At 37.1% G+C, this 26,644-nt stretch overlaps 2 protein-coding genes across 3 annotated transcripts; both read left to right on the top strand.

The window, feature by feature from the left end:
* Window positions 1–1,403: 1,403 nt before the first annotated feature.
* On the top strand, window positions 1,404–9,009 carry LOC145764775 (testis-expressed protein 36-like). 2 transcript variants are annotated; one of them, XM_082576447.1, is made up of 7 exons: window positions 1,404–1,509; window positions 2,826–2,960; window positions 4,863–4,946; window positions 5,366–5,495; window positions 5,798–5,955; window positions 6,794–6,921; window positions 8,580–9,009. In XM_082576447.1, exons 1-6 carry the CDS (start codon window positions 1,459–1,461, stop codon window positions 6,887–6,889), a joined length of 654 nt encoding a protein of 217 aa, XP_082432573.1. In that variant the 5' UTR covers window positions 1,404–1,458; the 3' UTR covers window positions 6,890–6,921; window positions 8,580–9,009. The 2 variants fall into 2 exon arrangements, with proteins under 2 accessions (XP_082432573.1, XP_082432574.1); XM_082576448.1 differs by having other exon boundaries at window positions 6,794–6,928.
* Window positions 9,010–14,563: 5,554 nt separating this feature from the next.
* LOC145764569 (ATP-dependent RNA helicase DDX19A-like) lies at window positions 14,564–24,193 on the top strand. The gene is made up of 5 exons (XM_082576194.1): window positions 14,564–15,245; window positions 17,381–17,457; window positions 21,891–22,091; window positions 22,556–22,800; window positions 23,080–24,193. The coding sequence occupies exons 1-5, from the start codon at window positions 14,624–14,626 to the stop codon at window positions 23,390–23,392; spliced, it is 1,458 nt and encodes a 485-aa protein (XP_082432320.1). The 5' UTR covers window positions 14,564–14,623; the 3' UTR covers window positions 23,393–24,193.
* The last annotated feature ends 2,451 nt before the right edge of the window (window positions 24,194–26,644 follow it).

Raw genomic sequence — 26,644 nt, 5'->3', positions numbered from 1 at the left:
AATGGAAGACATTTTGCAAGCAGCAGCGCTAACTGGATTAAAAGACTGACCGTTCGTGGTGAAGGTGACGGCTTAAAGTGACCTTATAAATGAACAAAAGATGTCTGGGGACCAATAAAGGGTGCTGTTACATGAGAATTAACGTTATAGGCGATGCTGTTGTAGCCGAACTACAATGTACGTAAAAGATAGGAATTCTGCCGGGACCGAGCAAAATGTGACGTAATCGGCGAATTGACGTTATAAACGAAGCCGTTATAGGCGAATTCTACTGTAATTTTGTTACTGCTCGCTATCTTGTCTTGTGATCACACTCCCGCATAGTTTATAACAGAATGTTAACACTTTTTGTGTTTATTCTTCAGTTGTGTTGTACGTATCTCAGTGCAGATTATAGTTAATTTCAGTCATTTATTCTTTACATTTTACGAATATCTGTTGTTTTGTTCAGATGAATTTAGTTTCTTTCCAGATGAGGGCATAAAATTTTGTCAAGCATTTAAATTGATGTAGTTATCTTTTTTATTTTATGTATTGTTTTTGAATTATGCAAATCAATCCTATGAAGTCGCTATCAATTATCTGTCTATGGTATGGATGGATGGTCATTTTATTTTTGTTTGGATGCGAAACGCCGAAACATACATAAAACAAAAACTGACAGTGTGCATCCAATGAGAGAGTGCGAAAGACCGTAGCCCTGAAGGCGTAGGAGGTCGTCGAGTCTGCACTCTCTCATTCAAATAGTTATACGAAAAAAAGTATTGCATTTTTAAATATTGTAGCAAATTGACACAAAAAAGAAGAAGGAAGAAGAACAGAAAAAAAGCAAAAACAAATACAGATACCACAAAAAATAATAACAATTAACATAGTCAGGTAGTGGATGTCGTTTAGAAATGTTTTTTGCACATTTTACTGAAAAATTTGAAGCCTTTTTTCATGTTTTTTTTCATATTTTGAGGTAAACTGTCTCATACCTTGATTCCCAAGCATTTTAAACTTTTTTGAAATAATTGGGTATTTGCCTGTTTAGTATAAATTAGGTAGGCTATTCAAGAATTATCTCTCTACCAAAGCTATGCCAAAGAATTTTTTTAAATGTAATTGCTTAAAAGGTGTTCCATCAGCATTCTCACAGTTTAGTTATTGAACTTGAAAGCGATACTTCACCTGTCATTGGTATGTTTGTACTTTCAAAGTTTTGTCCTGGTTTTGTTGAATGATAACTCACTTTTTTGGTCAATGGCGTGTATATTGTATGAGAGGAAATTTGGGAGAAATTTATTTTTCCAAAATAAGGAAATAAGAGGAAATAATTGCTTGGTGAAAACGAATTAGTAAATGAAATTGTACATACCCTGACTGGGGTAGGCTGTTGTTCACACAAAGTGTTTCTTTTAAAGCTTTATTGCATTAATTTGTCTAGTTGTTTACTATTGTTAAAAGTTACCTACGATGACAAGAGGAAGAAAATTTGTTCCATCAACTAAAGAACATGGAATTTGGGTAAGAAAATATTAAGTTTTGTAAATGTAAATAGATCAACCAATACTATCTGATGAAACTTAATACAAAAACAAAACCATCAATAACTCTGTTGGTTAAATTGTAGACAAATGTATGCTACAACAGACATGTAAAACATAAGTTGCACCACAAGCAATTGTACACAAATGAAACACCGTAGGCTACCTAAAGGCCTCAAAATATGCAAGGTTATTGAGCTGAGGCCCCTTTGGCATTTTTTAAGAGTACCGTACAGCATCATATACTAAAACTGGCACATATAATGATTTTATTTAAATAAGGACCTTCTGATGATCCCCCTTGTAGAGTGAAACAAGTTGTAAAAGTTTTAGAAAGTGGTAACTATATTTGATATAAATATACAACAGTAGCCTACCGGTATATGAAACATACATATAAAAAATCATACACAGATGGTAGGTTCAGGGTAATCGTAGTTGTCATGGAGAAAGCAAAGTCTAATAAGCTACTGCATTATAATTAATCTGTTGAGTACGCAGCAATGTAGGCTTCCAGTGGTCATGGTCGCTGAGAAGTCGTTAAATGGCCTCTAAAACTACCGAACCGGTAAGCCATGTTTGGTCGCCGGCTTCCACAAGCTAAAATTTCTTTACATTGTTGGTATTTCAAACTTTTTTTCTCCACTTGTGTTTGTATTTCAAACATTTCTTGTCCACTCACGTTGGACATGGAACTTTTTTTCTCTTTACTTACTTAACGCTATTACAATATGAGAAGAAACTGAGAAACATTGTTTCCAATGATAATTGCAGTCTGACAGAAAAAAATGCAGTAATTAGGCAATTACTGTACATCAGAAAACAATAGTCCAATACTGATTTCTTCGCAATAGTCAAAACCAAAGCATCCCAGTCAGCATATTAGTTCTTTTCTACACCAATCAATGTAAAAAAGGACCAATTTTCTGACTAGGATTATTGCGCTGCAGACACCCCCACAGGCCCACACTCTACAAAGTACTAATGCGACAAAAAATAACTGGGTGTTGCCAAATTAAGTGCGCACATTAACATGAGTCGCAAAATATTAATTAGGCACTTAACAGACTAAATGTCAGACAATAAAAACTCTTCGTGTTTTTAGTGAGTTGTTTGTAAGAATCCTCTGACTTAATTTGGGTAGGTGTTTGATTCCATAACATTTGATTCCCTCCCCAATACTGTGTTGTTTGGGGCAGCAGTGTAATGGAATCAAACACCTAAACAAGATGGTTAGCATTATATTTGTACACGATTGAAACAAGTCTTCATGTTTGAATGTTGTTTTGAGTTTAGTTTCATCATAATGGAAAGTCGGAAAAGGTAGAAAGTCGCATGGTCGCATCAACCACCGGGGTAATGCTTCAACATTCTCATCCTGACAATAACTCACATGTTAGATGTCCTCCCATCTTTCAAGAGAGATTAACGGTATTATGATATTGAATGTAGTTTTATTGGTCATGTTGCTGTATTGTATAGTTGTATTACTATGCTATTTCTATCAATTTGCTTAATAGGCTACATAGTTGAGTCAGTTTATATTTTTTATTGATTTTTTGTAATCAGAGATCTACTTGCACACTTATGCTTATGTATCTTATACATAACTTTGGCAATGGCTATGGTTGCTATCAAAAACACACCAATCTAAACACACGACACAAACATTGCACCTACGACAACCCCTTCACAAAAGCCATCCACTTATGTGGGAATTTTGTGGTAATTATAGTCAGTTCTCATATGCTTAGGTAAATATTACGCTTGCTCAGAAAAGTTGGGACACAACCAATAAATGGTTAAGTTTTATCATGATAGAAAACTCATCAAAAACCATAAAAATATTATAATTGAATTCCAAAATTCTTACAAGAAAGAGGAACAAAGTGAATGCCCTCCAAATACCAACTAATTTTATAAACAAAAATATGTAAGTACGGTACCTATGTCAAAAAACAATGAAAACCATTAATACTACAAAAAGTGCTCAATGCTAAGCAAAAAAGCAAAGCAGAGCGAATTAAATCAAATATACTTATTACTATCTGAATCCTTAACACCCTGTCTCACCTAAAGGAGGATCATCAGAAGGTCCTTATTCATTTATAATAAGCATTTTATTTGAATAAGGACCTTCTGATGATCCTCCTTTAGGTAAAAGAAGCTGTTAAGGATTCAGATAGTAATAACTATATTTGATTTAAGTACCCATGTTATGTGTCTGATATCTTATGATAGGGAGACATAGAGTAAGTTGAGAGACAAACAAAACAAATACAGTAATAATTTTTGTATGTTTAGAGCACAGTTATCTTACCTCAGTTAACAAAACTTTGCTTGTGCCCATGCAAGTGCTCATACATTCATGTTATACGCAACAAACAAGTATAAATTTTTTAACCTGCTCTGTTTAATGGTGATTGCATGAGTATCTTGTCAATTACTTTAGCAGGTCATCAGCATACTTAATGAGTTGGTAATATAAGAAACAAACGGTTTTAAATGCAGTAGAACGCTCCAAAAATGCTGTATCAGAACTTACAAAATTTAACTAAACCAGTTTCTGCCTAATCTGTTATGTTGTGTTTATGAATATGGAAAGTTGAAGTTAAGGTCTCTGTGCAAAACTTAAAACAGGTCATTTCAAGATATCATTGGGGTTATTCAAACTGACTGACAGAAAGTTCTGAATGCTTGTGAAGATTAACCTACTTAAACCAACAAACCGAAAAAACCAACACCAACATACACCTAATACAGTAATACACACAGCAAACAACAGAGAATCTTGGAAACTTTTCATGCAAGAGGCAGTCAATGCTTGGGATCAAGTGCGATAATAAAAGAAGAAGGCTTTTTTAAGATGTGCTTTATATCCTTCATCTTGTTTTTTGTGCTGTTAAGTTTTTGTAGACATTATATTCCTGTGAACATAATAATGTGACTTCACATTCAAACCAAAAATTATTGTCGTGTTTCATGACGTGTTTTAAGAAAAATGAACTCGTTTATCAGACGTTTCCCTCTTTACAAGCTGAGCTGCTCTCATCTTCTCTTATTAGTCCTACGAATTCTAATACTATTATGAGGTAGATAATAGGCTAAGTTCCATAATAAGCTAGTACATTTAGTTTCTTTTTTCGTAGAGAAAATGTGATGATAAGAGGTCCGTTTATGAAAAGTGTGCTTCATCATAAGCTACTTAATTTTTTATCTCATTTGTTGTGTAAATGTAAATTCAGTTGTTTTGTAAATTAATCAGTATTAATGGCTAGATTATTTTCATTTATTGTTGTTTTTGACTGTATATAAAATTATTGTCAAAAACAGAGTTCCTTCCGCAAAAAAGAAAATCCATTTTCCGATCACGATAACCGGAATGCTCTTCAAAATTATGGAGTATACTTTGGTAAAGTGAGTAATTTAGGTTTGTTTGTCAAAATCGACAGCTTGTTGTATTGTCAACTGTAAACCAGCTGTCAGCAACCTTTTGAATACATTATACTGATTATGTCTGAGTGTTAGTAGACTAATCACATTACCTGCCAAAAATCATTTTCTGCGTACAACTATGGGATATAATGCACTGCAGAATTACTATCCAAGCACTCACAATTTTGAAAACTTGGAGTTGAACAACTACTTATTTCCGTCTGTTCAAACCAGATTTATATCTCAATGTTTTTGTCGGTATTCATCTGGATTAGAAAACTTCATAAAGTTGTTGCAAAAATCACATGTGCGTCATTTCAACAACACGTTGATTTTAATAAACATTGCAACGTCACTCTAAATCTTACTTTTATGTCAGATTTAAAAAGTGTTTTAAACAGGGTCTTGGGAAACATAAGGCGCCACCAACGGTAAACCAGCATGCGTCTAAAGATATTATAACATGGGGACAAAACAAACTGCCCAAATGCAAAGATGACATTCACAGCATGTACAGAGAACACTATTTAGGTAAGATTAAGATATTGGCGATACTTAGACTGGCTAATTCACTTGGGAGGCTCGGATTACTCGGATTCAAATATGAAAACCAGTGAATTAAAGAACCGCATTTGCAGTTAACGACAAGAGATTTCATCCTTTATATGATTTTTAGAAATCGCAAAATGTTTTCTCAGTTTTGTCTTTTTTTTAAAAGAAACTTTTACGATTGATAAACCGTAATAACAAAAGGTAGCCCACGTGAAGCTGTAGCCTACTTAACCATTCCTTGATTTTTAAGTCTGTAAAAATCTTCTTATTTACTTTCTAAGGACTTAATAAAGGAGAGACAATAAAATATCGAAGATATTTGAAACATCATCCGCTACCAAGTGAAGGCTTAATAGAACTTCCATCCAATACTACTGCGTGGGTTTCACAAGACGAGGTGGTTGTGAAGCCTTACTTGCGAACTATGGCGAACTCTCAGGTACAATAATCAGAGAAATCGTATCCTAAATTCTTATTTATCACTTTGTCGTCCAAGGTTTCTTTGTATTTGCAATTAGTTTATCAGTTAATACGCATTAATTTTAATATTCTTGTTATAGTCTATTAATTTGTGGTAAAACGCACTCCACTTTATTACCAGTTACTAATTTATTAGCGTACTTAATAGCCTTATTTGTATGGTAGGCTGAAAGAAAGATATTTTGATAGCTAGGTTGCGGCGTAAACTACTCATGTAACACGACAGCTTTGCGGTTAACGTTTTTTAACATACAAATATAACAATAAAAGTGACTCCAAAGGAAACAATAAACTTGGGCTTATATAACTCCACAGCTTTGTGGTTAAAGTTCTTTAACAACAAAATAATGACTAAAGTGACTGTATAAGAAACAATAAAATTTGGGCTCAGAGAATGACCTTCAAAAGTATAAGTTTTGCCTTAGGTTTGGAAACGTTTTTATAATCAATTTCTTGTGTATAATCAATGATATGGGCTATATTCAAAAAGTTAAAAGTTTTAAGCTTCCGACAACAATAAGCAATAAACTATTACCTCTTAAGGGCGTGCTTTAAATGACTTTTGTCATTGTCATCTCGTACAGCTTATTTCTAAAGAGTTTCCTTGGCCTTTCAAACAATACAAACCTTTTGTATGAAGGGTGGTAAGACGGGCGTAGCTGTCTTGCCATACGTGTTTCAAACTTTTACAAATGTTTCTATTGTGACCTCGCACAATGGTGCGCTTGTAAATTTAACCTGTTTGAAAGGACAACCTCCCATAAGTTGTAATGATTAACCCATCCATTGTTCACCAGGTCCCCTATCTGAAACCAAACTCTTGGAGATACGCTTTTCATTCGCACTCCCATTCCGTAGATCCGCAGAAAAGAACTCGAAGAAAAGTTTGCTAATTGTGCACCGGATCGTGTGGAAAACCTGACTTGTGAGCTGTAGGCAACTCGCTTATTTTTGCATTGACTGTGCGTTTGTCAACGCGAGTCAAACAACAAACCCAAATGGAAAATGTGTTAAAGTTGTTTAGCAGCTTCAGTGTTCACCTCAGGTTATTTTCACAACTTTTGCCTACTCAGCTACGATACTTTTTCCTTGTTTCTATTGCTTCATGGTCTGCAAACGTTGTGTAACGTGAAAACTACGTTTTTTTGAAGCTGAGTAAGTCCTTGATCAAATAATCGTCATGAAAACTGAAGAACGAATCGATTAGGCCTATTAGTTCAAACAAATTGCAGAATGTAAGTATCCTGCTGATGTTAATCAGTTGTCGATTCAGTGGGGGGGGGGGGGGGGGGCGATCGTCTCCCTTAAAACACAGAAAATAACTGTATTCCCGGTGTGTGTGCGAGGTCGGATTAATTTATACCTACACATCACTGTGTTTTGTTAAAATCAACTCCTTAAGACCAGTTGATAGACCCACTCCTGATTTGCATTTAAGTAACCCACACCCCACTGAAAAAGAGCAATTTGTAGAACCGAACTTATTGTATTGAAATGGTTGACTTATTCATGCATTAAAACTTTAAACAAGTAAACATTAAATTAAGCAACTACTTGCTGAAAAAAAGAACATGACCGGTTGCTTCAAGGCTGTTGCTTTAAATTGATTGCTATTTCATATCTGCTAAGTTTAACCTAAAAGCAAAATATCTGAAACTACTTTCTCGATATTTTGATCACGTTTTAATTGGTCTTTATATTGCGACTTTCATATTCTGACACTTTTCTGGTCATTTACTTGCCCTTGCTTGCTTAGCATGAGTTTTTTTCTGTTAACTTATATAGCTTACATATCACTAGCCTATCATAACAAAAACATTGTATATTTTTAGCTTGTCTACATAAGTATAACACTTCGTTATTTAGTCACGTGGGTCTTTACATGTTACCGAAAAACAGTTTTTTGGACACTTAGATTTTATAACCTACACTACTTTTTTGTTTTCGAAACACTTGGCTGAGACTGAAAGCTTTTCAAATATCATACATGACGTCGTCGCGAAAAGAGATCATCAGAACCAGAGGCGTAGCCAGCACAAAATTTCGAGGGGGGAAATTAACATTTTTGCACATGTCAATCAGCCAGGCAACGAGTCAGTCGCCAAAAGAGAAGGACCCCGTGGGAGCCTCCCCATCCTAAATCAATAGTAAAAATTTGTCAAATGATGCCAAATTGCGTTCAAATGAAATTGCGTCTTATGATATTTGAACTGCCTCTAGTTTAACTTACACAAACTTTAATATTTAAAAGTTGTCAGTAGCCTATGCCAGTAGTAGTTAAAATAGCTTTATTTTTATGTTTCTTTGGACAATTTGAGCTAAATCATGACGTTTAAGTTTTGTTAAACGAGTTTTTGTTGGTGTTGGAAGTGTTTCATAAAAACGTTGAACGCTGTTATTTTGTTTGCATGAAGTTAATCCGGGGCATTGTTAACTTCTTTTCACTGGAAGCGATTTTAATTTTTAAAATTAAAGTGACTATTCTAAATGCTGTAGCATGTTTCCACGCAACTGCGGCATACGTTATTTTCATTTTTATTTTCGTCAACGAAGTAGGAATTTACTGGACCTCACTTTTTTCAGGCTTCGCCTCCGATACAAATATATTTCAAGTGTATAGCCTCATTACCGTTTTCCGTGGCGAGACTCTAATGTGACGTAGCAATCTCCATTCCATGCCATTGCTTTCCTTGCTCAACTGATGTTAATGTGGAGAAAGTTATAGGAATATCTTTAAGAAACATACTTTTTCAAATACAATTGAACATAATATTCGCAAACTACTCAAACAGTAATTGTATATTGTTTAACTAACCTATGTACTGTACAATTTATAACCCAATCCATCTGTTTAAAAGAAGCATGCGCTGTTTTGGTTTGCATACCCAGCCTTTTTATTTTGTTGCTGACATTGCCATTGTTTAAGCACTAGGCTATATTCTTAACTTTTGATGTGAGGTGTTGTTTTTTACTGCTTTGCACTTAAATTACAATAAATTTCTATTTTGCAGTACAGTAAGCACATTATAGTGTGAGTGAAACTAAACGCCAAAGAAACAGACACGACTCTAGATTCCGTTTAGTGTTGTAGGTGGCCTCAGATCAGAGGAGAAGACTTTGTTAGCTAACCTTCAGGGTCGGTCTTTTATTAAGTTATAATGTGAGTCAACTCATTGTCACCAACGTTCAGGAATGACAAGGGATTACATTTAATCCAGGGATATCTAATAAAGGGGATACGAAGGCTTTTATTACGTTTGACAGTAGAAGGACGCATGTTTATCGTAAAATAACAATTCGCACCGATAGTAATTTAATAAACCTTGTTATGATAACTTGCATTGCGCTATTACCATCAGCAGTGCCGGATTTACCATTAGACTCTGAAGCTGAGGGCTTCAAAATTTGAGATGTTACGACGTATATTTAAAAGAGGTAGGCTATCAATTATGCAAAAATCTTATTATTTTAATGTTTATCGTAAATATATCCTCCATCTTTGAAGCGTTCTGCTGGGAGTTCCTTCCAAATGCCCACCTATTGGTGCACATCCCTGGAAAGGTAATTTAATACTGAATCTAATGCATGTAAAATTTAAGTGGCACGTGTTGCGGATTATAGTTTTATTCGAAGATGTTTGAAGAGGTGTCAATTATGCAAAAATGTTGTTGTTGTCAGGTCGCATTGTATGCCTCGCACTTATTCACGGATAACTTTTTTAGGCGGAAAGCTGAAAAATTATTCTGCCAGAATGACGGTGTACTTCCACTTTGGTGATTACCGCAAATGTGGAAATTTCATCATGCCTGTGGTAAAAATGGGCTGTCTTTAAATGTAGCAAACCTCGCAAACCACAAGGCTGCCAGATGGTATTTTTTTTAATTGTATTTTTTTGATTTCTTGGCGCTTTATTTATCGGGTGCATGTTTTTTAAAATCTTTTTGAATATGTTACTTGTTTAGTGTTGATGTCTTATTTTTATCAGTAAGAAGATATCAAAATTTCTGCTTTGTTGGTTATGGTTAGTTTTGATATAAATACGTTTAAAGCAATGCCTTTGCGATCAACATTTGTGAGATGTTGAAAAGTAATATTAACGCAATATTTGGTAGTCAGACATTCGTGAATCAGTACTTAATCCCTTAGACCATGGTAGAGTGAGTTCACTAATCAGTGGTTCTCTAAAAACCGGGCTACAAACGATAAATAAAACTTAACTTTTGCAGATGACCGTAGTTCCTGGGCTACGCCGTGTGACACAAAAGGAAGAAGTTCCTAATGACAAGTTTTTGTGTGTGTTTAGAATGTAAGGAATATTTTGTAAATGAAACCGGTTTTTCCAAAAGTTTTGGTCATTTGAAGTGTGTTCAAAATACCTATATGCTTTGGCTCCTTTTTGGGCTACTTGCAAAAAAATAGTTTGAAACGTGTTTTTGGCTGGGTAATTTTGTGGTATCTGGCAACTCTACAAGGTTTGCAAATCTTGAGAAAGGTTTCTACAATTGATGGCCGATGAGGTTTTCAACTGTTTATAGTTTGCATAAAATAGATAGGCCTAGACTACAGACAACCTTACCATTACTTGCTGCTAGTCTAAATCTATCTTCTTTAGGGAGACTATGAAAACCTATTGCGGTAGGCTTTCAAATGCAGAAACCTTCTCAAGCTTTGCGAGAAAATCGGAGTTCGCGACATTGAAAGACGCCCACTGAGAAAACCTCATAACTATCAATTGACAAACGCACAGACCTTATTAAAAGTCATAGCCTAGATAGTAGTTACCATCACTAGGTAAATGTACAAACCAGTGTTGCCACTCACATCAAGTAATAAAACATCAAATTTTTTCATAAAAAACATCAAATTCAAGATTAAAACATCAAATTGAAAGCTCGGGTGCGTTTTGCCAATAAAATGATAACAAAAGATAACAATTACATTAAATCTAGACTTTCTTCGTAAAATTTAATTAAAGGTTTATTTAAAAAACATGTTTTCAAGAATCACTACTTGGCTAACTGAATTTTATATGCAACTAAAATAACACTGGTCTACGAAAAAAGATTTTTTTTTGCTCCAAAACTTTGAAGACTGATTTAGAGTAATTTTGGGGTGCTGAATCCGAATCTGACCTCAGATTTATCCTATCATGTCAGGTTTGTAAGATATAATAACAACAAATTGTTACTTTTATCGAAAGTGGAAGATTTGGCGTTGCGTTTACTACCAACATATGCAGTGCTATAACGAAAGGTTAGTGTTAGACAGGCCAAAACAGCCTAAATAAGGTTACTGGACAAGCATTGACATAGGCCTGCTTAAATCTTTGTGGTTTCATGCAAAACATTGACGGAGGAGGGGTTCAGTTATACTTTTAGCTTCCCTTTTAGTTTGTTATTACTGCCTTGTTAATAATGTTGCTTAGACAACAAATTGGTATCATAATTATAGTCGGTGGGTGTATTTCTGCTACTTATGCACCACATGGCCTGGATTTCTGGATATAGCACAATGTGTATACGTGCAACAAACGCAACATCAAATCTTCCACTTTTGACAAAAGTAACAATTTGCTGTTAGGCTATCTCACAAACCTGACATGATAGAATAAATTTGAGGTAAGAGTCGGATTCAGCACCCCAAAATTGCTCTAAATCAGTTTTCAAAGTTCATAGGCCTAGAGCAAAAATCGTGTAGACCAGTGAGTACGCTTTCAATGCGGTACCTTTTTAATTTTGGCGGCTGATATTTGCAATAAGCTTACCTACAGTATAGACAACTTAGGCCTGTATTTTAAAACCCTACTCGACTTCAAGTTTGACTCACTTCAGATGTAATGCAAAACTGATTTTACAAAATGCATCATTTATGATGAATGAAGTCCAGCAATTGGCTAGTTACGAAACATCAAGTTAAAGTATCATTTTGGTATTACACTTTAGCCTACTTCGTGGGGTCGAATTTTTAGTCAAGGCCGTCTTGAGCTCAAGTAAGGTTTTAAAATATGGCCCTTAATGTCTTCATTTTAGATACTACAACCAGCCTATCCAGTTTTCTTCACAACGGCTCATCATGCTCATGTATCTTTTACGTGGACCACCATTGCTCATAACTTCCACTAGCCTATTTGATGGTTGCCAGCTGGTGCAGCTTCAACTACTTTGGGATACAAGTTGGCGAGCTAGAAGCTGTCCTTTTAAAGTTATTGAATTCACCAAATTGATTATATTTTATTTAGTCTGCGCTAGTTAACACCAAATCGCTTAACATCAGATTTTTGGGCAAAAACATCAAACATCAAAAGGTTACCCAAAAACATCAAATTTGATGTAATTACATCAAGAGTGGCATCACTGGTACAAACCTTGTGAGGTTTGCTACATTTAAAGAAGCAAACCTTGTAGTGTTGCCAGATTCCACAAAATTACCCAGCCAAAAATACGTTTCAAACCAATCCCAAAAACAAACCATTTTTTTGCAAGTTGCCCAAAAAAGAGCCAAAGCATATAGGCCTAGGTATTTTAAACACACTTCAAATGACCAAACCTTGGAAAAACCGGTTTCGTTCACAAAATATCCCTTACTTTCTAAACACACACAAAACTTGTCATTAAGAACTTCTTCGTTTTGTGTCACACGGCGTAACCCAGGGCTGGAACTATGGTCGTCTGCAAAAGTTAAGTTTTATTTTTCGTCTGCAGCCCGGTTTTTAGAAAACCAGTGATTAGTGAACTCGCACTCAGCCATGGTCTAACTAAGGAATGGAGTACTGATTCCCGAATGTCTGACTACCAAATATTGCGTTAATATTAACTTGCAATAGGCTATCTCACAAATGTTGATCGCAAAGGCATTGCTTTAAATGTATTTATATCAAAACTAACCATAACCAACAAAGCAGAGATAATGATATCTTTTTATAGATGAGAATAGAACATCTGCAACATCAGCACTAAACAATTAACATGTTCAAAAGGGTTTTAAAAAACATGCACCCGATAAATAAAGCGCCAAGAAATTTAAAAGAATACAATAAAAAATACCATCTGGCAACTCTGTGGTTTGCGAGGTTTCAATCAATCAATCAATCACTGGTTTATTTTTTTCTCAAATTATCACGACAAATACATTGGTACCTGTGTTGCCAGATTGGGCTACTTATCGCAAATTGGGCTACTTTCCATATGTGATTTGCGACAAAAAATTGAGCTTGGCGACTTGCGACTTTTTGGGCTACTTTTAAATTTAGATTGGCGACAACATAACAAGATTGCGACTTTTTTACATCGGAAATTTCTTACTAAAGTAAGTTTCGCTTGCAGTCTACTGACAGTTTATTTGTAGTTTACAAATTTTACAGCACATTCTCATGTTTCCAAGACGTAGCAAGGGACATGGTTGAGTGAGTTTCTAGACTATTCTAGCGTTACGATATCTCCGTTCTATGTCTTTACAGTTTACTCTTACTGTAGAAGTCAGAACGCAGAAGTGCTTGAAAAGTAGTGTGCTGAAAAAGTAGTGAGAATCTAATCTGTACCCGATAGAGCCTGATGTGAACGTGCCTTAATGTACCGGTAACTCTGTTGCTATTTAGCAGAGTAATTTGTGCAATTTCACTGGGTTTGTTAAGCTGCAGCCAGTGTGAGAACGCCTCACGGGGGGTCTGGGGGGCGAAGCTCCCCAGAAGTTGGAAAACATAGTTCTCGCGCTCCTGCTATAAATTGGGCTACTTTGGGAGCAAATTTGCTACTTTTTTGGCTACTTTTTTTTTCAAAATCTGGCAACTCTGATTGGTACATTACATAGAAGTGAGAGAGGAAGGAAGCGAAAGACCTTATGAGATCACCAAGTCAGCTTCCACCCCGGCGGCAGTACCGTATTTTACAAAAAAATACTACCAATGAAAATTATACTGAAAACACTTAGAGAAAATAATGAAACGTTGAATAAGGTTACAATCGCAATGTGGGGGTTAGTAAATGCAAGCCAAAACATGAGAAGATTGTATATGAACATAACATAAAAAAACAAAACAAAAACAGAGAAAGCAAACAAAACACAAATTAGATCCCAAAAGTTGTCAGACATGTCAGATCAATTTCACTGAAAAATACACAACAGAGTTGCATTTAGCAATTGAGTAACAAAGTTTGCTACGTTTGCTAGGTTTGCGAGGTTTGCTACGTTTGCTTTGTTTAAATGCTGTTGGTAAATATCATTTTTTTGGGCGGATCGTGCAAAATTATTCTGCCAGAATGATGGTGGTCATTTTAACCAGTTGTCTTCCGAAATCGAACAGATATGCAAAAAACTACTTATAAAAGCATGCGACTAGCATGTTCGGCTGTTTCTCAGTCTGAAATGCATCCTGACTTTTGACTTTGAGCGTAGGGTGACCGTGGCCGATTCTTTGGGAGCACCTTCTTTTCTTTAAGTGTAAGATTAGTTACCCTATCAAGAAACTTCCGTTTTGCTGACATAGTGCAGTGCACCATTTACAATTCAATATATATAACACCGTATATATATATACATTTTGTGATGTTTTCTTTTTTGTAGGTAGTATTTTGAAAACGAATTTTGCTTAGTCATTAGGCCTATCCATTTTATCTTAATATACGGTAACAATGGACGATGAAAATTGGGCTGAAGAAGCCAACAAACAAGAAGGTCTTGCTAAAAAGATTGAATCCCTAAACATAGAAAAGGAAGTGGGCAACAAAGTTGCGCAAAAAGTACCAGTTTCATCAGAAAGTGTTGCTCCAAAGTTGGCTGAGAATGATGCAAATTATGAAAAACCGTTGACACATGAAGAGAGCTCTCTTCTTAAAAAAATGCTGCGAGATAAACTTGTTCAAAACAATCAGGAACTGCAAGTACAACAAAGAGATCCAAAATCACCCCTTTACTCGGTTAAGTCATTTGAGGAGCTCCGCTTGAGGAAAGAACTTCTGGATGGAATTTATGGTATGGGTTTCAATCGACCTTCCAGAATTCAAGAAACTGCTCTTCCAATTCTGCTTGCAAATCCTCCAGAAAACATGATTGCGCAGTCTCAATCCGGGACAGGAAAAACAGCTGCATTTGTACTCACAATGTTAAGTCGAATTGACACAGATAAACACTATCCACAATGTCTTTGTCTTTCTCCTACATATGAATTAGCTTTGCAAACTGGAAAAGTTGTGGAGTCCATGGGAAAGTTTTTGCCAAACTTACAGGTTGGGTATGCTGTGAGGGGAAACAGGGGTAGGTTTTAAACACTAAGTGTAAACCACATGTGGCTGTTTTATATATTAGTGATGATCCAGTAGTGAAACAAGTATGATACAACTCTCTAACATATGACAGTCATAGTTTTATTCTAACAAGCTTTATTTTTTGCCCTTTGTTAGAGCTGCATTCATTGCAGTTATGTTGCTAGCAAATAAATAGTTTGTATGAAAATGCATGGAGAAACTATTTTATTTCTTTGCTTATATATTAGTAGCATTTTTTTGTGAGAATATACCGTATAATATGCAATTTAGGGTAGTCCCAAAATTTTTTTTAGAATGTTTTTACAATTACTTTACCTTCTTTACATTGTCTAAAATATATTATATATATACTGCATAAATTTTTGCAAAGATTGAAAAATGTTTAGAGGTGCCACATAATCGTTGAAGTACTCTCTAACAAACACAATGTGGTGCAAGTATAGAATCCGCCACCCTGGTCAACATGACGTCACAAAACGGACGCAACTACTATAGTTGAATTGATGCAATTTGGTAATTTTTTTGTCATTTTATGTAGTTGTATTCAACACTCGACGTTGGTTTAATGTTTTTATTGTAAAAACACAGTAAAATTGTCAAAAAATCCATATCCATTCCGCTTTATCACCTTCATTCCGCCGCTTTTCAGCATCCTTTTTTTCACCCTTTATGTAGTAGTTGCGTCCGTTTTGTGACGTCATGTTGATCAGGGTGGCGGATTCTATACTTGCACCCACAATGTAGCTTATTGACTGTTAGGGTGGACTGAAAAACACATTTTTTCAAATTCAAATAAGTGTTTTTCAGTCCACCCTAACAGTTAATAAGCTACATTGTTGACATTGTGCTTTATAAATTATTTCTCAAAAGTTTTGGGGGTTGGACCCTCAAATGGTCTTTCCACCTAGCCGAAAGGGTTAAATTACCATATCAAAAACTACTTAAGCTGGAAGGGTTAAAAAGCTCAAAAGAAGCAGAAACACAAAGTTTCTATCTGTCCTAATGAGCTGTTTTTCTCTTAGTTGCAATACAAACTAAGTAAAAAAAACGCTTTTTATGCTAAATCGAGGGGATCAAAATCACACAGTGCATTGTATTGATTTATGCTTCTTACCCGTCTGTGACTGTTAGGTCAAGGGTAATTGATTCTATAAGTAAAATTGCAAAACAAAGGGTGAATCATGTGACTAGGCCAGATAATCTGTAAAAAAATTTCTCATACATTACGGGACCACCCTAATTTGCTTTGAACCAGTTAAAAGCAAAAACAATTTCTTAATTTGTAAAACAACAGATATTCTTTGATAGTCGCATGTTGATCAACAGCTAGAGCTGGGCGATATTGCAATACAATACGATATTTTTTCGGCAGCGATATTTAATTTATTCACAAAGCTCCGATTTTATCGTTTATAAATGTACTGAAATTATAGCAACATTTTCGCATGCGCAGTGACACAGACATCGCATGCGCAGACAACCCACAAGTATGTGTGCATTGTTTACGCATTGCGAGCAATCTGACATCGCATGCGCAGACAACCCTCAAGCGTGTGTGCATTATTTACGCATTGCAAGCAGTCTTTGTGATTACGCAATCCTGCTTATTGATTCCCATGTGTTGCGTTGTTGCGATTTGCGAAGGATGAAGTCCGGTAAACGCGATAGGAAACTTGCAAGCTGACTGAATTTACGTAGCATAGCGTAGCGGCCGTAGCATAGTGTAGCGGCCGTAGCCTAGGGTAGCTACAGCTAGGTAGATAATTTATATTGTTTTTGCTGGATGATTTTATTAGTAGTGAAAGGGTGTTTTCACTTAGTGGCTCAATTGTTTCCAAGAAGAGATCGTGCCTAAAACCCTGCAATGTCAACATGCTGACATTTTTGTCCAAAAATCTTTAGTTTGCGACAGTTAAATCGCAGCATTGTTTGCAATAAATGTTGTTCATTTCAGTACCAGTGCTCAGTATGTTTTTCATGCAGTTGTAGAAAGCCGTGCCTTGCGATTTGCTGTAAAATATCGAAACTTAGATAATATCGTTTTATTTTTGGTAATATCGTATCGAAATTATTTTACCAATATCGCCCAGCTCTATCAACAGCATAACATCTTCCTAATTACAGTTGAAAGAAATGCGCGAATATCAGCTCAGATTGTTATTGGTACACCTGGAACAACTCTCGATTGGACTCGCAAGCACGTAAGTTCTCACAACAATATTTTTTAGGACAATATCTTTTCTCATTAGGTTAAGAATGTTTTTAAAGTATTTTTGCGCTTTTCAAAATGAATGTGCTTCGTCTTCTATCAGGCCAGGCCTCGTCGTCGTCGTGTGAGCCTCTGGGGCCGAGGGTCTATCCTTTTACCACCCCAGATTCACGATGTTCCCGGACTACACTGGAAAGCTACTAGAGAGCAGCCAGTCTTTAGTTTCATCATCCATGACACGCAGACCTTCCACTCCGTTAGGTGGCTTGAAGATTAGGGTGTTCCATTTCGAAAAAGTTTTTTTGTAATAGTGATTATGAGATGGGATTTTTGGTCAAACGAAGTATCCTTTTGAAATTTTTGACCAACTCCAATTTTTTGAGGTCCCACACCCCCCTTGGAATATTGAGAAATACCCCCTCGGTAGACATAAAAGTCAAATGTTTGAATGGTCATAAACAAGATTACATGGTTTTTAAAGTCCTAAAATAAAAAGAAAAAAAAAGTAATTTTTTAAAAATTGCAAAAAAGTAGATTTTGATATTTTTTTCGAAACGAAACTTGGTAATGGCATTCACTACTTAGAAAGCAATACAAAGAATTTCAATACACTCCACAGGCAACTTAGAAAATACACGATAAGAAAACACAAAAGACTAACCAAAGTTAATGTAAAACATTCACGATAACGTACTAAATTTTCATATTAAACTTGTAACATGCTAAACCATAACTAAACATGCATTCTTATTGCATCATTGCAATCACATATTGGCGAATATCATTGTCAGTCTTTTCTAATTTATCATCATCATTGGCATCTGTGCTAATTGTGACTCGTTTTTCGATGACACATCGTTTCAGCAGTCCAATGACTCTTTGATTGTTCATCTGATTGTTTTTGAACGATCTCCATGCATCTGGTGTGCCCAATGAAAGACATGGAGAACACTGACTGGTGACATCATAAAATGAAATGAGTATCTTTTTACTTGATAGCGCAAGCATTGACTCAGTTTTTTTGGCCTTTATTGATTTTCTTGCAATCTTGCTGACGTTTTCTGGCAAAATCGGTGGTTTATCAATAAGATGCCATGTTGACATTTTTTGGGGAAGCTCACAAGCTTCCATGCCTGATAAAACTTGGCATCGCATACTGAATAACATGATCAGACGCTGCCATCAAATCTCTATTGAAAAGTGTGATGGCTGGTCCGTTTACAGCACTGGGGTGCAAAAAAATGAAATAAACATTGGAGCATACAAATTACACATCAACTATAAATTGGCTGATAGACCTTAATCCAGCAAGTTGAGTGGCATTAAGTGCAAACTGCAAATGGCTTAAAAAGTAGAATATGAAGATAGTCATTGGCCTTGGTCAACCAGCGAGCATGATGGAATGCCTCCTGTGCAACGAACAAGTATTGTTTCAACTCACCAGGAATGTCCTGGGATGTTGCACAACTTAGGACTAAGAGTGAAGCTTGGTCAGCTCTTATGGATTTGTTTCCTGGAGTTGATGTTGCTATCTTTCCCAAAGATTGGATAAGAGTTTTTTTGCTTTTCTCTAATAGCTTAGTTAAAGTATATTATATCTGTAATTTTGTAGTTTATCAACCATTAAATGATTTTTTGTTAGTTGGCTAATGAAATTAAACACAGCTCCATCACGTAAAAGATCCGGTGATTTTGTATAGCCATCAATAGCTGTTATGACATCTCCTAACAGCAGCTCAATGCAATGATATAAACATTCAAGCAATATTACATCATGGCCCTATTTCAGGATTGCAATATTTCACGATTTTTGCCACTATTCCTTTTTTGAGCCTGTGTTAACTGCATTACTGTCAGAAATTACACACAAGATATTTTGCATGTCATCGTCTGCAACAAGCTTTTTATAGCTGTAAAACATGCCTCCCCGCTAGCGCTTACCTTTTCTTTGAACGTTTTGAGGGCAATGAAAAAGCAACCATATATAAAATTGGAATAACAGCCAGTCTTTCCCGATTGAATAGCTTTTTTTCATCGAAACAAAGCTAATGGAAAACAGCATTCCTTAATTTCAACAAACCATCATCAGTGATCTTCTTACTATAATATGCAATGGCATTGCGATACCATGTTGAATGACTTGTCATTGCTGACGGTGAGCCCAAAGTATCAGCAGCACAGATAAGCAACGAACCAGCTGCTCTAAATTGATACCAGCTTTTTAGCAGCTATTACTGATTTCTCAGTAAAAAACGTTTTACGCTTGGTATGAGTGGAACGTTGCACATTTTTCTTCTCCTGCTCTTGTTGCTGATCATTATTGGCACAAAAATTGTCATCAGCACTACTAAAACCATCAGATTCTGAACTTAATTGGAGTTGTTCTGCTGTTCCATCGTGATCATGTTGATCAACAGGAAGTGGAAGTTTCAATGCTCGCTTCTGAATCTTTTTAGTTTGAAGCTTATTAACACTACTGATTACCGTGGCTCTATAAGAACATACCTTAAATGACAGATTTTTGCTTGTAAAGTCAATACGTCGCGAAATACGGTATTGCAATTTTTTTTGAAAATTTGCAAAAAAAAAAATTTTTTTTTAATTCCTGTAAGACCTTAAAAACCATGTAATCTTGTTCAGCATGAAAAACCATGCAGAATTAATGTAAAGATGATGGTTCTACTACATTCTAACCAGAAGTTATGATCATTCAAACATTTGAATTTTATGTCTACCGAGGGGGTATTTCTCTAATTTTCAAGGGGGTCGTGGGACCTCAAAAAGTTGGAGTTGGTGAAAAATTTCAAAAGGATACTTCGTTTGACCAAAAATCCCATCTCATAATCACTATTACAAGTGCAATTTCAAAATTTTTTGTCAAAATGGAACACCCTAAAATGAAGATGGAGCAGTCATTGATGATGTGGTCTGCGGTCTGTTCCTCGGCACCACATTCACAGGAGGAGGAAGAGGCCATTCCCCATTGGTGCATGGTTGAGCGGAAAAGCCTGACGCCCGTACGGAGACGGTTGAGGCGCACCCATGCCTGTCTTGGTAGTGTTAGACCGATGGGGCGTGTGTCGGCGTCAGGGATGAACGAATAGAGTCTAGTGGCGGTTGACTTCCATTCAGAACTCCATTTATGGTCCGCCCAAGCAGCCGCAGAGATGTCTTGTACATCAGCTTTGTTGATAAGAAGTTAAGCGGCTGGCACGAATGGGTGTCTTGATTTCAGTCGACGGGGGTGCTCGTTTGGGAGAGCAGAGATCTTGTGGTGGAGAAGGTGGTTAGGCTCCAGTGCCTGTCGACCGAGGGACAGAGTGGCTTCTTCGCGACGAAGCTCAGCGGGTTGGATGCCAGCGAGAATGGGGAGATTGTCCAATGGTGTGGGACGCAGGCATCCGGTCACTGTGCGCAGGGCGCTATTTATGGCAGTGTCGATGTTGTGGCAGTGAGCACTGCGGCACCAAACAGGTGCACAGTACTCTGCTGAAGAGTAGACAAGGGCTAAGGCTGCTATATGCAAAGTGTCAGCCCTCGCCCCCCAGCTAGAGCCTGCCAGGCGCTTGAGTAGCGCAGCGCGGGATGTGAGTTTCTTGCGCAGTGACACCAAATGGTGGTGGTATGTGAGCGATCTGTCCAGTGTCACCCCAAGATATCTTGGTTCGGGGCAGAAGGACAGACATTTTCCGTTGTTCTGGACGTGTAGCTCACGATCAGCTTCCCGATTATGGAGGTGGAAAGCTGCTGCCACAGTTTTGGTTTTGCTGAGTTTCAGTCGCCAGTTCCGGAGATAGGCTGAGAGAGTTTTCATGTCCTGGCTCAAGGTGTCTTCTAGATTTTCCCACGACTTTGTGGAGTGGAGAATTGCCAGGTCGTCCGCATAAGCATATTTTGCGGAGACCGTAGTTGGCAGGACGTGGGTGTAGATGTTGAAAAGAAGTGGAGCCAGGACCGATCCCTGTGGGACGCCTTTTTCAGGTGTCTCGGTCTGCTTCGCCGTGAGCTACCGGTGGTGAGGGTGAAGCTTCGATTCCTGACAAGTTCCATAATCATATGAATCATATGTCAGTCAGGAAGCAGGCAAAGCAGCTTGCAAGTAAGGCCGCGATGCCATACGGTGTCATAGGCAGCTGTAAGATCTAGAAAGACAGCGCCGGCCTTCTTTTTCCCGCATGCAAAGTGAACAGGCCAGGCCTCATGCAAAGTGAATGAACTAATGACTTTAGAACTTTGTACTGAATGCATAGTGGAAATTAAATTGTCGTGTTTGTATATGTGCATGAGAATAAAAGTCATGTAATCTTCACATTATGAGGTCAAGGGTATATGAACTTGATTTGATACCGCTGACTGCCGCAAAACTATAGGTATATTTACATGCGATACTCCAATTGTTTGGAAACTTATTGTGTATTTTTACAGGCATTCGACTTGCCTAAAATTCAAGTCTTTGTTTTGGATGAAGCTGATGTCATGATTGACACGCAAGGTTTTAAAGACCAGTCTATTCGATTACAACGACAGTTGTCCCGGACCTGTCAACTTTTGTTGTTTAGCGCAACTTATGATGAAGCAGTGATGAGATTTGCTCAAGAAATTGTTAGAGAACCCAACACCATCAGAGTAAGAATTTTGTTTAATATGAAGATTATGAAATATAATTTTTTTAAATTTCCTATACCTTGTTTGATTATGGAATTTTTATGCCTATTAACGGCCTCGTAGCCTACTAGTTCAGTGAGCGATACCATGATACAGTCATGCACAAACTTCTTTTACAAATTGTGATTAGGCTACTTGGTTGCTGTGTGTATGTGACTAAAGTAATGTCGATGTTGCACTACTAATTGTATTCTTGTGTAAAAAGTGCAGCATGCAAAACTCCCGTTTTACTTTTTTTACACTGTATTATATAATGTGTAATTCTGTAGGCTGCTGTAATCAACCACCAAACTGAAATAAAAAAGTCCTCTATGAAAAGAAAATCCTTAATTTTTTCTATATTATTTTACTTTTATTGCTTCACTTAAATGACGTCACGTTACAAAATGTAGAAACAAAAGTCCCAAACTGACTTCTGCTTTTAGTTGAGAAGAGATGAAGAGACGTTGAACAATATCAAACAATACTACGTGAAATGCCACAACATGGAGAAAAAATACGAATCTCTAACCAATCTCTACGGTGTCTTATCCGTCGGCCAAGCCATTATTTTCTGCCATACCAGGAAGACTGCATCCTGGCTTGCAAAGAAAATGTGTGAAGAAAAATTTGTAGTGGCGTTGCTCAGTGGAGAGTTGGATGTCTCACAGAGAGCATCGATTTTGCGAAGGTAAAGCATCGTGCTTCAAATGCAATCCTGCATTGTTTTTTAGTTGCTGCACAAATAACTGCTCATGCCCGCATGTTTTAAATCTTACAATATTTTCACCTTTTCATTAGCTTGCTAAAATATCTCATATTGCAGCTGATATTTCTTCGTCTGGAACGCATTGTTACAAACAATATTACAAGATTTGCAATAATAACTATGCTCAATGCTCATATATATAGCCTACTGTTTGTTGGGATTGTTTCATGTCTGATCAAGCTTAAGACCCCTTTCTTTCAGGTTTAAAGAAGCAAAGGAAAGAGTGCTTGTGACAACCAACGTCTGTTCACGAGGAATCGACGTTGAACAAGTTACTCTCGTAGTTAATTTTGATCTTCCGGTCGACATGTCAAGAAGAGCTGATTGTGAAACCTATCTGCATCGAATTGGGAGGACAGGGCGGTTTGGGAAATCAGGTGTCGCAATCAATTTCGTTTCAAATGAAAATGATATGTATGTCTTGAGGGACATTGAGAAGCATTTTGGAATCAAGATCAGTCCTCTCGATACTGATGATTATGGGGACATGGAGAAGAAGCTAGGCGACGATTGATCATCGCTACGAATGCTGCTTTTTGCGTAAACCCGTTCAAATTGTCGCCGTAGCTTTACATGTATGACTTTTTGTACATGCGATTGATGATGAAATGAAGTTAAAGTTATGTTTGCAACTCTTCCAATTAGAAGTCTTAAATGTACAAATACGGCCTACCTTTCCATGCAAAAAGTGACAGATTGAACGAAACTTTCTATACTCTGAACGTTGGCTCAACAAAGCTGGGAAAAATATCTCGTTCAACAATAGCTGGAAACCGTACAATTACTATTGTTGCATCCCTGCATAGTTGTGGTACTTAATGTGACTGTGAGTAAACCAAATTAAAGTAACCGAAAGGTTTGAAGATCTTCGCGTCACAGCAGCCGAGCATAGATGAATTCCAATCTTGGTTAGTGAACGTCACCACTTTTAGCTTTTATACAGTCACCATGACTTTGAAATATTTTTAAAAGTTGTTGATATAAATTTCTAAACGAACAATATTTTGTCATTTGGTTTTATCTCTCCACGAATATAAGTTCAGTTCCAAGGTCAGCAACTACTCGGGTGAAAAAACTTCCTTTAAATGAACTTCATAAGACACGGGCAGAGATAATTGTAGAATATTTTCAATCTAACACTTTACACATACAAGTAATGTGAAGTCCTTATTGATTCACTCGTTGTTTTGTGATAGGCCGACTTTGGTCTTTTCTTTAAACTGCCTGTTATTGTGCACTTTTTGTATTTGAACTGCACAACCGACTTTTCACTGAAAGCTCGCCATCGTTTGACTCAATACAACAATCGCTACACCTCAAATTCTAGTGTTATATGCCTGATAGCTCAAGGAGTATAATCCCACAGCGCAGGAACAACCACCAGGCCACTGCCGTGAACTTCGATCGTTGGAGTTGGCCAGCTGCAGTTTGTTGAATTTGATTGAACCCCAATTCTGAAAACGCTACCTTACAATTCCAGTAGACAAGGTCTGCGATACCGCATTCGAACGTCTGCTAGAAAAGTCTATTAAAAGTTTTATTTGGTGCTGCTTAGTTATCATACGACGCCTCGTGGGGTTGGTGTATCAGAACTATGATGTGAGATATCGAAAAGCGCGATACTTCATGTCATAGAAATTAGACGGGATGAAGAAAAACATGAAAATGGTGTCGCATATTTGAACTACCCCAAAGATCTGCACTGCTTAGAACAGTGGTTCTCAACCGGGGATCCGAGAAGCGTTTTCCGGGAGTCCGTAAATGTTTCCGAATATGCAGAAGGATTGATAAACTACGGCATACAACTTTCATATTAAAGAGTTAAAGCTTTTTTAAGCCTGTGTATGTTCAGCATAATGTATTTGAGATAGCGGGTTGTTCAACAATGCTTAGTTTGCAAATTAGCACTCATAGTTTTGCCATGACTGTGATTACAACAAAATAGGCCGATTAGTTACAAATGAAGTAAGGGAGAAATGTTTTGTAAAGGTCGCAAAAATTGTTTTAATTTTTGGTAGGCTAACATAGAAAAACACTAAATCAGCATAGCCTATGGATTGCTGATTTTTAATCCTGAATGCCAATAGGCTATAGCTCATGTATAACTTCGTCTATGTGTCACGAGTTCAGCAAATTCTTTTAAGTGTGTCGCTTCGAAACTAATATTTTGTTTCTGTTCGGAGACGTGATATAGGCTACTAACATTTCAGATAAAAAAAAATTAGGGGTCCGCGACCGCTTCGAGGACACCAAAAGGGGTCGGCCAAGACAAAAAGGTTGAGAAGCACTGGCTTAGAAGATGAACATTCCGCTAAGCCAATGTTCATTTATTCTCAATAACATCGAGAAACCGGAACAGCGTCTACCTAGTCAATTGCAGCTACCGCAGTTAGGGAACGTTCAAATATTACGTAACGCCTTCGAGGGGGAGGGGGGGGGTTATGCAAAGCGTTACGTTAGCGTCACATCGGGGGGGAGGGGGTTCAAGCAAAACGTGACGTAACGCTTTACAGTACGGAATAGTAGTTTTTTGTGCTGAATTCGTAGTGAAAAAGCGTTACATGGGGGAGGGGGGAATTGAAAAAAGCGTTACGTTGGCGTTACATGGGGGAAGGGGGGGTCAAAAATTCGGAAAAAAAGCGTTACGTAATATTTGAACGTTCCCTATAGCCTACGCTGCGTTTGTGGCACCGCTACATTTATGCTAGAGTAACGGCGCTACTTTTTTTCAATGTAGCGGAAAGACACATTAGTTTTAGTCGCACTCTCGCTACTTTCCAATAAGTGAATACATGACTCGTTTTTGGAGATTTTTCATGGCCACGGTGCGTGAAAACATCAAAGCAGAAATCATTCGACTATTGCGGGAAACATCAATAAGAGTGACACCAACACCAGATACGACTCCGAGTATGGATTTTTTAGTGTGTTAGGGGCATCGCATGAAACGGTACGAAAAAAGCCAATTGTGGTGAACTTGTTTTCAAACAGAAGCAAGTTCTTGAGCTTTCCCAGTGTAGATTCATAACATCTCTTTTTTAAATACAACACGGTCATTCCTTCTAGTTCTACGGTGGAGAGATTTTTCTCCGTTGGAAAAGAGTACGTGCTGAAGCCAAAGCGAGCAAGACTCAGCGACTTGCATTTCGAAATGCTCGTGTCTTTGAAAGATACGATAATGCTACTTTTATCGATTGGAAGCGGGTAGCGCTCTACTTTAGCCTGAGTAGCGCGCTACTTTTAAAGTAGCGTATACCCACCACTGCGTACTTCACATTGAAGATACCTACAAATTGTAGCCTACCAGCAGTTTTCATGTAATACTGTATTATGTATTTACGATAATCAATAGTATCATTAGATTACATTGCACATAGGTTCACACATAAACATCAGTATAAAGATGAACCAATCAAAGCTTGATTTCATTCATTGAAGTAGTCATGACATGGGTGGCTTATAGAAAAGTAGGAGAAAATGAGTGAAAAAATACAAGCGTAATCCAATATTTGATTGTATTAGTTTCAAGGTGAGTGAGCTAAATCCTGTGTCCATCAAAAATAGCTTCGGGAATCTATTGAATTTTTCAAGAATTAATGAGTTTCGATCACGAAAACAGTTCAAGTGTTTGTTTTTCGAAAGCTGCTCTACCAAGGACACCCGAAAACGTGATGGTTCAATAGGTAGATGGAAGGCACCGGGATGGGCACGGCTGAAGGAGGTGCGGGGAAGAGTAAGTGCAAATAATGTCGGTCTACAAGCTTTG

The sequence above is a fragment of the Aplidium turbinatum genome, chromosome 2, assembly GCF_918807975.1.
Source record: "Aplidium turbinatum chromosome 2, kaAplTurb1.1, whole genome shotgun sequence".
In the NCBI taxonomy this organism is placed as follows: Eukaryota; Metazoa; Chordata; class Ascidiacea; order Aplousobranchia; family Polyclinidae; genus Aplidium; species Aplidium turbinatum.
The sequence above is the reverse complement of the archived record's forward strand: the minus strand, read 5'-3'. Positions and strand labels throughout refer to the sequence as shown.